Raw genomic sequence first — 17,131 nt, forward strand, 5'->3', positions numbered from 1 at the left:
GAGCGACGGGTGGTGGAGTCCAACTACAATATTATATAGAACTCATTTACTGTCATTGTACTGGCGCATTGAGTCCACTCATTATTTCAATTTGTGTAGGTTGAAACAAAAAAAATTTCGATGAACCTATGAGGTAAAGTGATTGACAATTAATGTTTTTATTATGTATTTAAAATGCTAACAAGACTTTTTATTTTAATGGCATGATAAGATAAGTTTTTTGTATGTGTATAAAGAAATAAAATTAAACATTTCTTATATATTTTTATAAAATGTTTATTAAAATAATAGTTATTGCTTGAATTATAATTTGTAATCAAATATTTGTGTAAAGCAATATCTACAAATTCATGTTATTGTTTATTCTAATTTTTCACTTTGTATTAATTCTTCTTTAACCTGAAGTTCTGGAATTTCATCTGAAACATTAAATAATTAAATGCAATCCAATACTGATAATATTTCAATTATGTTTTGTATTTATTGTTAAAGGCTGTTGAAAGAGGGCTGAATCTTCAAACATTTATACTAAAAAATAATTTTTCATTTATTACTACCACTTGATTTTGATAGAGACATTTTTAACTATTAAATTTACAGAGGAATACACATGACAAAATTTAAACTCAAACACACGGTGGTTATCGAACGACTAACAAGCGTGTCGCAAACTGAAGATATAAATTATTAATCTATGTTCTAAAATCTATAATGTATATAGATATAAATATATATAAAAATATCAATAATCCTCATTTGATTATAGTTTATCAGAAGACAGTATAATAATGTATGCCAAACAAACCATTCTCTAAGAATCTAAAATAGTCGTTACACGACATTAATACTTTTTTTTTTTTGTCCATAATATTGGTAGTCGCGGGCCAAAAAAAAATGAGCCGCATGTTTGACACGCCTGGTGTGCACTATGGATTTCCTAGAATCTTAGCTGTGGTAATAAAATTATTCACACACTCTAATAATCGGTCACTACACACACAGCACCCCTGATGGATATAGAATATTGCTTAAATCTAACCCCTTAAAAATGTTCCACCCTCAACAGCCTTAAGTCAAAGTAGTCAAACAGATAATATTGATTTAAGAACTATAATAATCGTTAATCACTCATCGCTTTTATTCAATGATGTGTAAAACATTTTAAATGCATAACAAAATTAAATTTACCTGTGCAAATTCCATTTTTGTCTTCTGGTCCATCCTCATTATTTTCTTTCTTAAATTTATTTACGTCTAAAATAGGATAATCATTTAGTTAAATAATTTCTTATATTAATTAATAGTTTGCTTTCATAAAAATATACGTTTGTCATTTGAATATCACAAGATGTTGTTGAATCCATTAGATTTTGATACAAGAAATTCTATATAACATATTTATAGAAACTTAATAAGGGTGCAACATGATTGCACATCAAAAAAAGTTTATGTCCAAAAACAAAATAGTAAAAATAGTAAAATTATTTTTCTTTTATAAGTACATGGTATATTAAACAACAATTTGTATACGCTCATACTAAGACATTAATACACTCAATACACTATTTCAAAATATTAATATAAAACATAATAAATACCAATACTAAATATATTTGTCCTACATTTGTTATTTTAAATATATTATAATATAAAAAAATTAAATTAAATTAAATTAAATTAAAAATTAATGTTTACAAAAGATAATCAAAAAAGATCATTATAATATTTATTACAAGTAAACAAACTTAAGTCTGATAACTTTTAACTTCATTTTGTTGTTAGAGCTAGCAAACTATTTTTGTTTCAATCAGCTATTTTTTTTTTTATACAACTCTTTTTGATGAGCAATCGTGTAATGTTTTTTCCAACCAAAAAGATAAAAAGTATGCGTACTACACCACTAATAGTCAGTGGTCAAAGTTGGGGGGGATAAGGAGGGATGACATACCACTTCTTTTTTGTATTTACATTTTTCATACCTCTACTTATTTTGTCTAGAATAACGCATTCCTCCTAAGTCTTGTGTTTTAAAATGAAATAATTATTATGATTTTTATATTCATACCTATGTATAAGAAAACTTTTTATTTTTTGTATAGGCTGTTTCGCAATCATATTATCTATACCCGTATTTAGAGCCACGGATTAAGAATTAACACAAACCTTAGTCGTGTTTAGAGCTAATAACATAATATTTTAATATCACAAAATAATAACAATATTGATGATAATAAGTAGGGACGTAGCAACTAGCAATATGCTAAAATATCTAAACATCATTTCTGACAATATTCATTATGTGAGGAATTGTAAGGTATCCCTCCACTTATCTTGAGCCATTTCAACCACTGCTAATAGTTAACTGTGAGGTATACCGATTTTACTCTGTTTAACAGATACACTAAATCACTAACCATAAAACAAACAAAATCTTAATATTTAAAATCTCATATATAAAAATAAAAAAAGATAATGTAGAGGAACACTTTTTCAGTAATAGCTTTTAAAGGTCACAGAAATAACTTTGAAGGAATATGTGGTTAAATAGTTACATAGAGATTTTTAATATGTCAGTAGTATTTTTATTTTAAATTTTATCATAATTACGATTTTTTTAGGACAATATTTTTCCTCAAGTGAAATGGCCTTTAGGACTTCAGTAATTGTACTGATAATTATTTACTCAAAATAAATTAGAGCTAAACTAATATAGGAACATTGTTACTTTCTGACTCAACAATGTCCAAAATGAAAGTATAATATTACTTATTAAAAATGAATACAATTTTGTTTACTATAACACAACAATAATGCCATTTCATCCATCTCAATTCATAATATTATTCTTTTAATAAGACTACTATACTTAGACCTACCTTAATATTATTAATAACTAGGGTTATATGAGGAACCTTTATTATACCCAATTTTATATTAATACCAATTCTATAATTGGAGCCTTAGTTATTATAATGATAATCAACATCCATGCAAATAAGAAATATTATTAGTTTCTAATTGAATTTTAAGTCATTCAAAAGTGTACAAGGATAATTTACTAAGTAAAAGTATTACCGAATTCGGAGACATCAACTCCAAGTAATCTCAAATAGTGTAATCTACATTCACCATTTACATATGCTTTGAGAGTTGAAAACCCTTTCCAACCAACAAGCTCAATTGGAAAATCTTTGTCCATCATGTTCAGAATACAACTACCAACACCTATTTCAAATAGATATACCATTAAATAAAGTTATGCAACTAATAATAGAATAATTGTAAAATAATTTTTTACCAAAATTGTCTAGTATATCTTTTGTGGCCTGATCTAAAGAAGTAACTTGAATTGTTGGATTTTTCAGAACAGTTATCAATTCAGTACGTGTTAACTGTAATCGTCTTTTTTGTCCGATAAAAGAAGATATTCCAGCTAAGCCCTTAAAAAATTATATTAATTGAATAATAAAATCTACATATATCTAGTGTTCATGAACCCCGTGGTACACTGTACAATTAAATTACCCATATTACTCAGTACCCTATACAAATATTTTAATTCTGATTGCAAGACATGAAACTAGATCATTAATCTCCCACAGACAGAATTATAATTATGGCCTCCACACGAGTATGTCTCAGTGAGGCCCAGTAATCTCATAGATTTAAATTTAAATTTAAAAATAAAATATAAATATGGTACTGAGTAATGTCGCCATGTTGGTAACGGAGTTATAGAGTGTACCCAGTTTTTATGTACCCAGTGTACATGGAACATAATTTAACACAAAGTGCGGGCTATAAATAAAATAACTAAGTTAAGTGATACAAAAAATGATCAAATTTGAATAATTACCTCTTGAGCAAGCCTAAAGTTACATTCCATTGATTTATTATCGCAACGGACAAACGTTTTAACACCAGTATTGATAATCTACAAAATAAAAATATAAGTGTACTTACAAACATAGTAAATTATCATATATATTAAAAAATATTTATATACAAAAATATATTAACATTGCAGCAAAAAAAATTGTTAGGGTTTAGATATAACAATATTAGTGTATTATTATCAAGACTTGGAACTTTATGAGCTAAAAACAATGAAATATACGTGTAGATATACATTTAAAAAAGCTCAAAAATGCAATTTTTTTATATTATTGGTATTTAAATGAACATATAGATAGATATAGATCTTTAAGCATTATTTCTTTAAAGTTCTAAATTAAAAAAGTTAAATGTATCAAATACAGCAAATATTAAATCAGGCAATTATATATTTAAAAATTAAATGTCATATTATTGAGCATATTTTAAATATGACAAGGCCATCAAATCAAATATTTACAATTAATACTTGGTCCATAGTATAATTCAAAACATAGACAAGGCGACTGTGCATAATATTCAATTATTTCAACTATTGAAAATTTATTTGATGGTGATTTATTATCAAAATATGCATTAGTATGCTTAAAATTTGTAAATACGTAAAATCAAATTATAAACTATGTAGTAATGTGTGTAAAATTTTAAACTTAAATTGCATGTTTCATCAAACAAATTTGTATCCAAACATATTTTGAATATGCAGCTTTCTAAGAAATATGAAAATACATTAAGTTCCGAGCATTGATTATTATCAAACTACTAGATATTGACCCAAAACTGGAGCGCTATGATAACAATGATGAAAACTCTACTGGTATCCATCATTCAATTCCTGATTCATCTTCAATCGTGAATTAATGTAAATGCTATATATACTGTAATATATTGTTTTTGTAATACTCTGTAAGAAATATAATAACTGCAGTAATAACTAATAAAAATAAATTTTGTTTTGTTTTAATTATAATGTATAGAGATAAGAAAAAAAAGCTCTACGAAAATATTTTGCTCGCAAATCTATACATATTATCATAGAATATCTATCATATTGCACTCTGGTAATTTGAGTAAGAGAATAGAAAACACTGACATAAATTCAATGATTTATTATATCGAATTCTACTTTATTATGTATGTAACATGAATTAAGTTTTTTTTTTTAATATCAGATATATATATTTTATTTCAATTAAGCAATTAAAAAAATAATTAAAGAGTTTACCTTCACACGGTCTTGATTATTCTTTACAATATCTTTTACAGATGTGGACGTATAGTATATATTTTTTTTTTTACCCACAGAACATCTTGTAAGTAAGCATTGAATAGGGAAATTATTGAGTTCATAAAAGTCTCTGTTAAAAAAAATCATAATTAAATAAATATAAAATGAAATAAGGGTAATTAAGAAAAGGTTTCCTAAAAAGTATACAATATACTCATTAGCCACTTAACAACTAAAATACTATCTTGAGAATAAATAATTGTACACAACATTTCAGAAAAGTTAAAATTGTTTTTATTGCATTTTAAATTAAAAGAGAATAGATAAATTCAGTATGAATAATATTTTAAAAAAGCTAAAAATCTACAAAAGAACTATTAACACAATGCTTACAAATATTAAGTGCTAATAAATATATTTTTATAAAAAGAATTTTGATTTTTTTAATAAGATTTTGAAAACAGTTTTGTTTTTAGTGCCATTTGATTTAAGTGAATGAATATAAAAGACAAAATACAATTACCTAATTTCTGGCCAAACAGGATCATCAACTGTTAAAAATATAAATGGATCTTCTTTATATCCTTGGTATCTCCTTTTTTTAGGTTTTCTTTTATAATTATTGACTTTTACTTCATCAACAAGTGCATCAGTTTGTTTTATGCTCGTTTCCCATGGTAATGGCTTAATTTTTTCCATAACAGTTACAAAAAACCCTCCAGTATCTTGATGATGAGGTAGTATACGAATACTAAAAATACATAATAGGCATACAATTAATAACTATTTTTAATATATTATAAAAACAGAAATCAATTTTATCTATTTATTTTACCATCTATCCAGATTAAATACATCTTCCTTGGGAGGAAACATTTGAGGCCTAATTTGAGTATTCCATTTTTCTGGAACTTCTTCAAAAGTTTTATACACATCCAAATCCTTTGATACAACTATCCACTGAGAAAGACCATTAACTGTTTTAAGACCTGGTAGTTTATCACGAGCATCAATAATAACAACACTACCTATATAAAAATAATAACACAAAATCATTTTAAACTAAATTTTGTCAAACTGCTTTTGCAATGTTTTGTTAATAATAATTAAGTATGTTCTATTTATTGTTGATAATTAATAAATTATTAACAGTGTCATTTTTAACGCTTTTACAAAGACGTAATATTAAATAATTAGATACTTATTTAAAACCACAACAAATAATTGAATAATAAATATGCAGATCATTTTAGTTTGGTGTAACTACTGGTATGTGTTTAAAACATATATATCATCACATAAGTACAAAAGTAATTAATAATATTAAAACCCTTTATGATTATAAGCAGTTTTTTAATATTTATTAAAAAGTAATGAACAATTTAAATTTAAATATTATTAGTTTAAATTTAATGCAACAAAAAATTTAATTATAATATAAAATCGAATTTATACTAAATAATCCAGAGCAACGATAGTGACGTAAGGCTAAGTAAAAAAATAAAAGCGGGGCGGTCATGACCATAGTACATTACATGGGCCAGAGTTTGCCCATTGAATCTGTGTAAATTTACTCTATTTCTTTAGCCAGGGCTACAGACCTAATATATGGATGGATTGGTCCATATATGGTATCAATAGATTGGGCATGATTTGCAGATTATTTCTTGGTTGGTTTTAAGAAACTTAGTTGAATAGTACCGAATGTATAAGCAAAAAAATGAGTTATTTTTGAGCAAAAAGATATTGTGCTCCACCATTTTTTTCGACGTCCGATTTATTAATACCACATACGGACTGTATTACTCCCTCTACGTACACATTGTACATTGGGTAGCGGTTCTAATAGTTGCCTGTGCCTTTGCTTATCATAATATACTTAATAGAAAATACCAATATTGTATTCGTTCTGCTACATTCAGTGTTTACATGTATACATGTAAACATGTTTACATGCCGCACCATATTATTTAATAAACACGTGTTATTTTTAGTAATTGTAACTACAATTAATATTAAATAGATGTTTTATAATTTGTTTCCATTTTTTTAAAATGGATTCTTGAGTGTATCAATATAAATTACCATGGTTTTTCTATGGATGAAGCCCATTATACTTATATAATTTTACATCAAAATAAATGGCTACGATGTAATGATACTTCAATACACTTCAATTGAATGATGGGTTCGAGGGTATAAAGATGTGTACATTATAATAATGCAAAAAAAAAATAGAATATGATAATAAAAAAGAAACCGAACATATTGGATGAGCAAACATAATATAATAAATAAAGAAAAACATATAAAACCTGAAAATCATATTACATCAGCACATATAAAAAACTAGTGATATCCCAACAAAAACACATTGTCAAACTCCGTGTAAAAAATTGCCATGTAAAAAAAAGTAATTTATAAACTTTAGCATTATAAATATATGATATTGTTAATAAATCCTAAGTAAATTAAATTGAAATTAAATTTATTCTATCTCAATAATTAATTTACTTTGCTAGAATTCATTTCCACAAATAATCATGTCTGTTCATAACTGGACTATTAAAGAAATTTCCATTATAAATTTTACTAAGTTTGGTTTGTAAAAAGGTCATAATTAATAATTTATAAAAAAAAATAAATTTCTGCAAAAGTAAATAAATTATTGAGATATAATAAATGTATTTTACATTTAATTTAATTAACATTTATTAATGATATCACATCTTTATAATGCTCAAGTTTTATAAATGACTAGAATATATATTTTTTTTTTACTTGGCAATTTTTTGTTGGCATTCATATATTAAGTAAAAATACCTTGAGCTTCAGTCATCATACGCTGAACTACTGCTTCATTTTCGACTGGATTAAATGAACAAGTTGAATAAACTAAGCGCCCACCGACATTTAACAATTCTAATCCACGCTTAAGTATACGAAACTGTATTCTAAAAAAATTAAATACATATTGATCAAATAAATTCTTTTTTTGCAATTTCAAACAAATAAAACCAACCCATGCAAGTTGTTTGCATTTCCTGGACTCCACTTAGTCCAAATATCTGCATTCTTTCTTAATGTACCATCACCAGAACATGGTGCATCACATAATATTTTATCAAACTTTAGCATGGAATCCCCTAGAAAAAAAAATATCTGTATTTTATAACACCAAATATATAATTATAATTCAATTTTGTTTATTTTTTATGGTTATTAACATTTGATTGTTTTCATGATTTGCAAATTATATTTCATAAGTAATAATTAATAAAGAATAATAATCAAAATAGATTGAAATTAAATCTCTACCAAACTTTGAATAGATAGAATACCACTGATACTAAACAAATATTATTTATATTGTTTTAATTTTTCAAACTATTAAATTATAAAAAACAAACCAACCATTTTCATCCAAGTTCATAACAGGCAAAACTGTAGCATCATGATTTGTAATAACAACATTTGCACTATTTAATCTTTTAGCTTGATGAACTAGCATATAACACCTTGCATTATGAACATCATTGGCCATAATTAATCCATCTACATAAAAAAAAAATGTTGGTTAGTAAATAGTTAAAATAATTTAAAGCATAATGAAGTTGATATATTCATTTTTTAAATTAATACTTACCTGGAACTGAAGAAGTTGAGCCTGAATACAGAGCTTCAATAAGTTGTGCAGTTTTAGAACCAGGAGCTGCACACATATCTAATACCTAAAATAAATTTCAATCTTTTTAATTCTAAATATATAAATATTCAAATGTACTGATTATAGATAAAATAATTATAACCTTATCACTTGGTTGTATATCCAATAGTAAAGGTGGAATCATGCTGACTGTTTCTTGTCTAGAAATATTGCCATTTCCTGTTTCAGAAATTAGAAAATTATGTAAACGGTAGTATGCTTCTGAACCACGGATATCTTTACGAGTGATTTTTAATTGCCATCCTAATCGTTGTGGGTACCTAAATACATTTTATTAGACATAATATTATATTCAGTGTATTATTGGTATAGAACTATTTAGTATTAACAATTATTGGTAATAAATAAAAATAAATGTTACACAATTATATTTTTGAGAAATTTAAATTAAACAGACCATGGTAAACAAAAAGGTTTGCTGTTTTTTTGTTCATCATTTAGCTCTCCTTTGAGCAAATCTGTAAAAAAAACACCTTCAACCAATTTCAACAGTATTTTAGCTTCTACGTCACAGCTAGCAGTAATGCGAAATGAAGTAGGCAAGTCAGTTTTTAATACTTCTAAAAATGTGTTCCATTCATCTTCTGAACAAATATTTTGCATCTTAAATTAATTTAATAACATTTATAACAATATAAATATAATACAATAAAAAATATATATGTACTAGTTCTCTTAAAAATATTAAAAATTATTACCTTATAATACTGTACAAATTTTTCATTTTCTCGTATTGTTGTTTCGTAAGAACTACAATTATCTTCATTAGGATTTTTAGAATCTAACTGAAATCAAATATATTAACACAAAACTAAATCTAAGATTTGGTAATAAAAAATGTGAGTATAATTTATTGAAAAAATGCATTTTTATATAAGATTATCTTGATCAGATAAAAATATGAAATATACAATTTATAGTAAAAATTAAAAATTTACTCCTTCTTTCATTTTTCGTCTCCTTTTCGCAAAGCTCGCATTTGAACCACCGTGTCTTCTGTTACCCATTGTATTATAAAATAAGGAAATTTGTTCTGACCCTTAATTTATGAATGCAAACTATACGAATAAAAGAATTGACAATTTGACAATTAAAATAACACGTGAAAACGTGGAATTCAAAATCAAAATCAAACCAGTATCACAGAATACAATATCAACATTGTTATCAAATATCAAAGCCTTTTATTTTTGATAACAACATATTCACATACACACATCGCAATACAACCGCTACACATCGGCATCATATGCTCAACTAGATATGAGATAAGTACCCATTCCTGATTGTCGGGAAAATATTGAAAATAATTATTTATCTATGCTTGCGTCTGTTTCAATGGTAATCACTAAACAACGACAATTATAAATATGACATAATTATCATTTTAAAGGTACACGAGAATAACAGTGTTGACTTATAATTCATTTTAGCAAAATACCTATCATATCAAATTGCCAAATATCATTTTAAGTTTTTTGAAATCGGCTTTTTTGGCAGTAACATAAGATTTAAAAATTATTATTTTGAAAAAAAAACTTATGTTCTTGATTTTTTAAGTAAAAACAAAATGGGGACACACACATTGATATACATTTTTTTAACAGCTATAACATAAGGTGCAAGGTATACGATATTTGTAATTTATTATTATTGTTATTATTATTTACCTATTACTTGACTAAAGCTATAGATATTTATATTTTTGATATTCTGATTTGATAATTTAATGATTGACTTAAATTTTATATTTGCGTTTTTTATGTAAAATACATTGAGGTTCTGTACCGTGTGGTTTTTTTGGTAATCGGAAAAAAAAGTCCCGGTAAAAAAAGTCCCAGAAAAAAAAGTCCCGGTAAAAAAGTCCCGGTAAAAAAAGTCCCACACTAGGAAAAAAAAGTCCCGAAAAAAAAATATTATTCTTGTAGGTACTTGTACAGTTCTATAGTAAGTTGTGCTTTGTATTTTAATGTGTAACTGTGTAAGTGTAATGAATAAAATGCTTGTACATATATATGCCTCCAGATGCAGAAGACCTTTTAACTTATTTTGATTCTTATTATGTAAATGGTACCTATAGGCGTGTAGGTTCAGCTTCTACCTTGCATTTTAGAAAAATTCCACCTATATTTTCACCTGCCTCGTGGAATGTACATAATGCCACTTTAGTAGGGGGGCATCGAACAAACAATATGACTGAAGGATGGAATAACCGATTTTCAAAGTTATGTGGACATAAACATCCAACTATTTGGAAACTAATTAGGAAAATAAAAATGGAAATTTCCGCAGATGAAGCGAAATTAGCTTTAGATGCTGTAGGAGATTCAAAAACTGTTAAAAAACTAGGGCAAACTCGGACAGTAGAAAAACGGCTGCAAAATTTATGTATACAAATACAAGCGGGCAATATCGGTGTTTTAGATTTTTTAACAGCCGTAAGTCATAATATAAGAAAGAGGTGTACCTAATTATAATATTACATTTTTATAGCATTATTATTATAATTATATTGGTACTTTAATTGTATTATTATTATTTACTTTTATTTGACTTACTTATTATTGACTATTTATTATTGTAATAAATTGTAAGTAATTAACATCTTTTATGATATTATATGACTTTGTATGTATTTATATATTCATCGGGACTTTTTTTCCTAGTGTGGGACTTTTTTTACCGGGACTTTTTTACCGGGACTTTTTTCCGGGACTTTTTTTACCGGGACTTTTTTTTCCGCGATTCGGTTTTTTTAGACTATTTTATTTTTCTAGAAAGAAAATAAGTAGGTTTACTGTTAATTACTAAATTCAAACTACTATATTAAAAAAAAAAAACAGTAAATAAATATAAAACTTATAGGCTATAATAAATTATTATTATAAATACCTATATTTATTATTTTTTTTTATACTAGGTACCTACTTTGATTTTAGTACTAAATTATAATTAAGGTAATTTTTTATCAGATATTGACTTTCTATAAAAATGAAACATCACGGAGCTATAGAGGTAAATCATAAAAGTCAAATACGTAATTCTTAAGAGGATTGCAGCCGTAATATTTATTTTCTCTGTCAGGCCTAGGAGTAACATAGATAAAACGCTTTCACCTAAAATCGTTTTGTATGATGTTTTAGTTATTTTTAAGTAAAATCATCTTTTCAAAAAATTATAGAGAATAATATTTTTGAGGGTTTGACATAATATCAGTTTTATATTTTATTATTATTATTGGACTTCGTATTCGACATACATACAAAATAATTTTTTTATTTTTGTAAATTTAAATAATATTTTAATTGATTTGAGACAAATTGATACATCATACACTCATACCATCATAAATTATATTTTCTTTAGGTTTTGTAATGTGTGATTTTACTCTTAAGATTACTTAAAAACATAAAAAAAAATGTCTGCGTACTGCGTAGCTACATATTATCTGTGTTGCGCTTGGGCCAGAGAGAGAAAACTAACAGTGCGCTGACAATCTAACATCTTCTCAGTTCTTAATATTAACAAATTATGTTACGTAATTATACCTCATATGATCTGACCACTGAATACTGATAATTGAAATATTAATATGCAATCTATACAAATAAATAAAATTAAAGAATCGGTGTTTACTCTTTTGTCCAGTTAATCTTCGAAATGGCTAAACCAATAAAATGTATCAATAAGACCAATTTGTATTAGTATTATAGACAGTTAGACAGATAGAGCCATATGATATATAGCCCAGGATGTTTCCCAATAGTTTTTTAATAGTAAGTGTATTAATTCATTGATTGCTATTTTGGATATTTGCTAATGCTTATCAAGTAGGTATGGACAGTATGATTCATACTAGGGAGGTATACACGTCATAACGTTTTGTATAATGTATAATAAATTATATTATTTTATTTACTAATATTGATTTTTTGCAGTTGATTATCTACAGTTGTTTTATTAATATTTTATATTATGGTAAATAAGTACCTACCTAATAATTATCGCTATAATATATACCTAATTATACACAATATACAATGATTTAAAGTTAATTTTAAAATACCAGTAAAAGTAATATTTCTTTTCTTTTAAGGTTCTAAACATTTTAGAAATAAAAAAGATAGCTTTACCAATATACTGAACAAGATAATTTTAGAGTAAAAATTCTAAATTTTTTTTGCTTGATGTAGACTTGTCAGTTACAGTAGATAGGTAGTAAGTCACTAGATGAGTATCTGCGTGTGTGCGCACTTGAGCCACCCGTGGAATCAGGCTCAGAAATCATTTCAGCAGTTGGTGTTAAATAGCCTGGTGTACTGGCGTGGTGGCGTGACTAAAAAGTTGTATATTTCAAAATGAATGACGGGCTAAACAAAAATAAGATCGAAAATTAATCACGACTAACGGCACACAGTGTGATAAACTGCGATTTGTATTAACAATAGGTGCAAAAAGTGCTTGAGATTTGAGAGGGACCGAAGCCCTACGATATAATAATATTGAATAAGCTTCAAAAAAATTCGAACATTTTTTAAGGGGTTATTGAGATTTATGGAGCGACTTAGCCCCCGTAGCTCTCCCTTACTTGTGCCCATGGTATATAATAGGTATGTCTATCGTATTTACAATTTATTAATTTAATTATATTCAATACATACATTCATAAAAACGACACTTTCACACATTCTATGCGAATAATACGATACCTATGTAACATTTACTTTTGGATAAAATATAATAGGGTAAGCCCGGACATATCAGGTCTACCCGCAGGCTACGCCACTGTTGACTGTTATATAAGTATCTAACCCACATTTCTGATTTTGATTCAGCTTCATTCATTTTATATTTATTAAGTCATGAAAACATAAGAAAACAAAATTGTTCTAATGTATTAATAATAGTAACGACGTTGTCCAGAATGTCCAGATTACAAACTATTCGACACAAACACACAAGACAACAATATTATTGTACTTATGAAGATCGAAGGACGATGATAATATAATAAAATAGGTAAAATTAAATCTAATTCTGTTTTTAGCAAGACACCTTAAGTGGTAGACTGGCACAGAGATCGTCGTCCGATAATCGTAATTACCTACCTTACCTTACTCGTTAGTCGTTATCACCATTTATACATTAATGTTAAGACGTTAAGTATAAAAATAATATCGTGAGTTCTTCTGAATTTTTGTTTTGTTTACTTACTTAAGAGGACTCCACTCCCGCATGTATTGCCTCCGTCTTACTAACACGCAGCACACCAAATTTAAGCCCAACAATTCACGTTTTATGCCGGTAGCTTAAAAATTAAAGTGAATCAACCTATTATGAAACTTGATGGTCAGAACTTAATCTGTATTTTGTTGAAAGTTTTTTTACGATAATTCAGTTTTTAAGTGAGGTATGCTTGTACAATAAATGTAAATTAACAATGCTCATAACTCACTTGGAAACCGAATTATTGTAAAATAACTTCCAACAAAACACAGATAAAGTTCTTACCATCAAGTTTCATAATGGGTCGATTCAATCTAATTTTTAAGCTAACGGCATAAAACGTGAACTGCTGAGCGTAAATTTGGTATGCGTATGTTACGCGTTTATAAGACGGAGACAACACATGCGGGTGAGGCGTCCTCTTTAACTTCTGTGTACAATTTAAGTACGTGTGTAGTAAAAACTACATGACATGAATACATGATACGTTATACACAGAGTCATTAAGTATAGTGATAAATGATACCTAGTATATAGTTTGACCATGACAAAAAAAAACTTACTGGATGTTAATAAAAAGAAATAAAACCAATTTTTAAATTCAAACTTATAAATTTAGCTGCCGTTGGTAGAAGTATAGACATTATGATAGGGGGGCCTAGCCCAAGGCCAGACTTATATTATGTTGCTGAATAAACAATACGGGAACGGGTGACAGTATTGTGATAAACAGTTCCCAACTGTTGCTGGTTTTTTAATGGGAAAATTTTTTTTAAAAGGGTGATCCTAGCCCCCTCCCTAGGTACGCCTATGATGATCCTGCTAAGTTGAATATGTTAAACCATATTATTACTATATATAGACATTAATTGTAATTTTTTGTATGTAATAGTTAATTTAATTTGTATTCAACATATTTGTAAGTTTACAATATTCAAACTTTTGCACGCAATATATTGGGTGATTTATATAAAATTACTCATAAGACATTTATTTTACCAAGAACTACCAACACTTAAAAAAATAAAATGCAAAACAATACAATTTGGGCTGAAGACTTCCTAAAATTAATTGATCATAACATTAGAAAGTGCTGTAATGACTACAATAATTATATCATTACATATAACCTACCCTTTTAGCCTATAGGTACCGCAATTTTTAACATACAATTAATTTTAACTATAGTATATTTATATTCAATTTAGATGATTTATTATGGTTGTATAATTTATAAAACGATTTATATTTAATTAAATCTAACGATCCCTATTTCGGCTATTCCCCCCCACCTAATTATTGCCTCAATGTTTATACTGAGTTTTTTTATACACTTACTAAAACTTCTGTATCTAAAAAACAGAAAATATTTGTTTTTTAATTTTGATTTAAAAAAATATTTGGAATTGAGATGGTTTAAATGAGTCTTTGAAACAAACTACTAAATTTGATGAAAAGATAAAAGTTATTGATACATTGAATCAAGAAAAAGTAAGCCAAACTATTTAAAAAAAAAAACACAAACTTCTTCTAGTATCAAGTAATTACTGATCAAATTACAACATACCATTTAAAGGCAGGAATTCAGATTCTATTTAAGAAAAATTGTGTTTATTACTAGTATTGAAAGAGCATTAGAAGATAATGGTCCGGCAATTACGGCTTTTGCTCAATAATTGTATTCAAAACACAATGAAGACAATTAATTTCTGCCTTTAAAAGGAGAAATAATGAAAATAATGAATACTTACATAACGTACAAGTCACTTTAAGGAAAAACTGACAATATGAGTCTATCTCCTTCTAGTATTAAAAAATGCTATGTATTATTTATGAATACTTTTTTTTATTGATCAAAGAAGAATATATACATAATTTATAATCAAAGATAACATTTTTAATTATCTATCTCTTTTAAGCAATGCTTTTAACTTAATACTTTATCATATAACATAAATCCTTCACCCAGCTAGTATCATAATTTATATTGATTTTAAATACATGTTTGTCCGTTATTATGCATTTCAAACAGTTTATAAAAACTTTGTTGCAATTAAAATTGCTAACCTAAGTAATAAAATTAATTCATTATTTTAATAGAAAAAAATAAATCTATTATTGTATATCTATTTATACATATTTTTTTAAAAAGTATCTACCAGTGTTCCATTCATAAGAAAAAATACATTCACTTTTTTTTTGAAAAAAAATAATAAAGCTCACATTTTGTCAACACAACAATTTTGAGTAGGATTTGAAAGCAAATAACACATGGAAAAACATTCTTAACATTTTAACAATACCTATAGCCTAAAATAATAACAAAACTGACAAACTAACTAAAGCAGTAAATCAGTAAATCTTATGTTGTGCATTATTATGAACCTGTGATATAAATATATTATTTTAAGATGATCATTAATTTTAAAAATATCATAATCCCAAAACTATGATTTTATTTTAGTAATTTGTAAACAGTTTTTATGCCATTATAAAAATTAATGATAAATCAGAGCAACTAAATACAAGTCACTGGTATATATTTGAACTCTTCAGTCACTCAGAAGAGCCAAATGCAAAGACTTAACTCATATAAAAGGGAATTACTCATGTGAAAGCAGGCAACTTTGTATCCAGCAGTTCTAAAAAAAAAAACACTCAAATAAAATTGTTATTGTATATTTTGAGTTGTACAAATACAATACTTTATTAGTTTACTTTTAAAATAAAATATATTATATAATAAATATTACATAGTACTGGTGTTTGAAAACACATGGTATAAGGCATTACAATTTATTTCACGATTATGAAAAAATACAAAATAAATTTGGTGAACATTATGGCATAAAAGTAAATTGTTTTATTTATAAGTCTAGTGGAATAATAGTTATTTTAAATTACACAGTCATAAGTTTAATTTTTACAAAATAACACTTACTTATGTATAAAAATGTTGTATTGTTATTAAAAGTAGGTAACAAAAAAAAAAAATACATAGGTATGTTTTCAATTTATTTTTTATATACTTACAGCGAATAATAAAGAAAAATGTA

At 26.3% G+C, this 17,131-nt stretch overlaps 1 protein-coding gene across 1 annotated transcript; it reads right to left on the reverse strand.

The window, feature by feature from the left end:
- Positions 1-359: 359 nt before the first annotated feature.
- Positions 360-10,007, reverse strand: LOC111039510 (tRNA (cytosine(34)-C(5))-methyltransferase). The gene is made up of 16 exons (XM_022323050.1): positions 9,788-10,007; positions 9,548-9,634; positions 9,247-9,452; positions 8,932-9,109; positions 8,769-8,853; positions 8,537-8,677; positions 8,145-8,268; positions 7,946-8,076; positions 5,958-6,150; positions 5,646-5,873; positions 5,120-5,252; positions 3,857-3,934; positions 3,299-3,440; positions 3,076-3,225; positions 1,189-1,254; positions 360-419 (listed from the first exon to the last, which is right to left on the reverse strand). The coding sequence occupies exons 1-16, from the start codon at positions 9,854-9,856 to the stop codon at positions 361-363; spliced, it is 2,070 nt and encodes a 689-aa protein (XP_022178742.1). The 5' UTR covers positions 9,857-10,007; the 3' UTR covers position 360.
- Positions 10,008-17,131: the final 7,124 nt, after the last annotated feature.

Source organism: Myzus persicae, unplaced genomic scaffold, assembly GCF_001856785.1.
Source record: "Myzus persicae strain clone G006 unplaced genomic scaffold, MPER_G0061.0, whole genome shotgun sequence".
Lineage (NCBI taxonomy): Eukaryota > Metazoa > Arthropoda > Insecta > Hemiptera > Aphididae > Myzus > Myzus persicae.

Bases quoted from the DNA above. Each gene is read 5' to 3' on its own strand.
- LOC111039510 (XM_022323050.1), bottom strand. From the start codon at position 9,856: ATGGGTAACAGAAGACACGGTGGTTCAAATGCGAGCTTTGCGAAAAGG. The intron at 9,453-9,547 runs GTAATAATTTTT...AATTAATTTAAG, and splicing joins AATTTGTACAGTATTATAAG to ATGCAAAATATTTGTTCAGA. The intron at 8,678-8,768 runs GTAAGTATTAAT...TTTTTTATGTAG, and splicing joins CTCAACTTCTTCAGTTCCAG to ATGGATTAATTATGGCCAAT.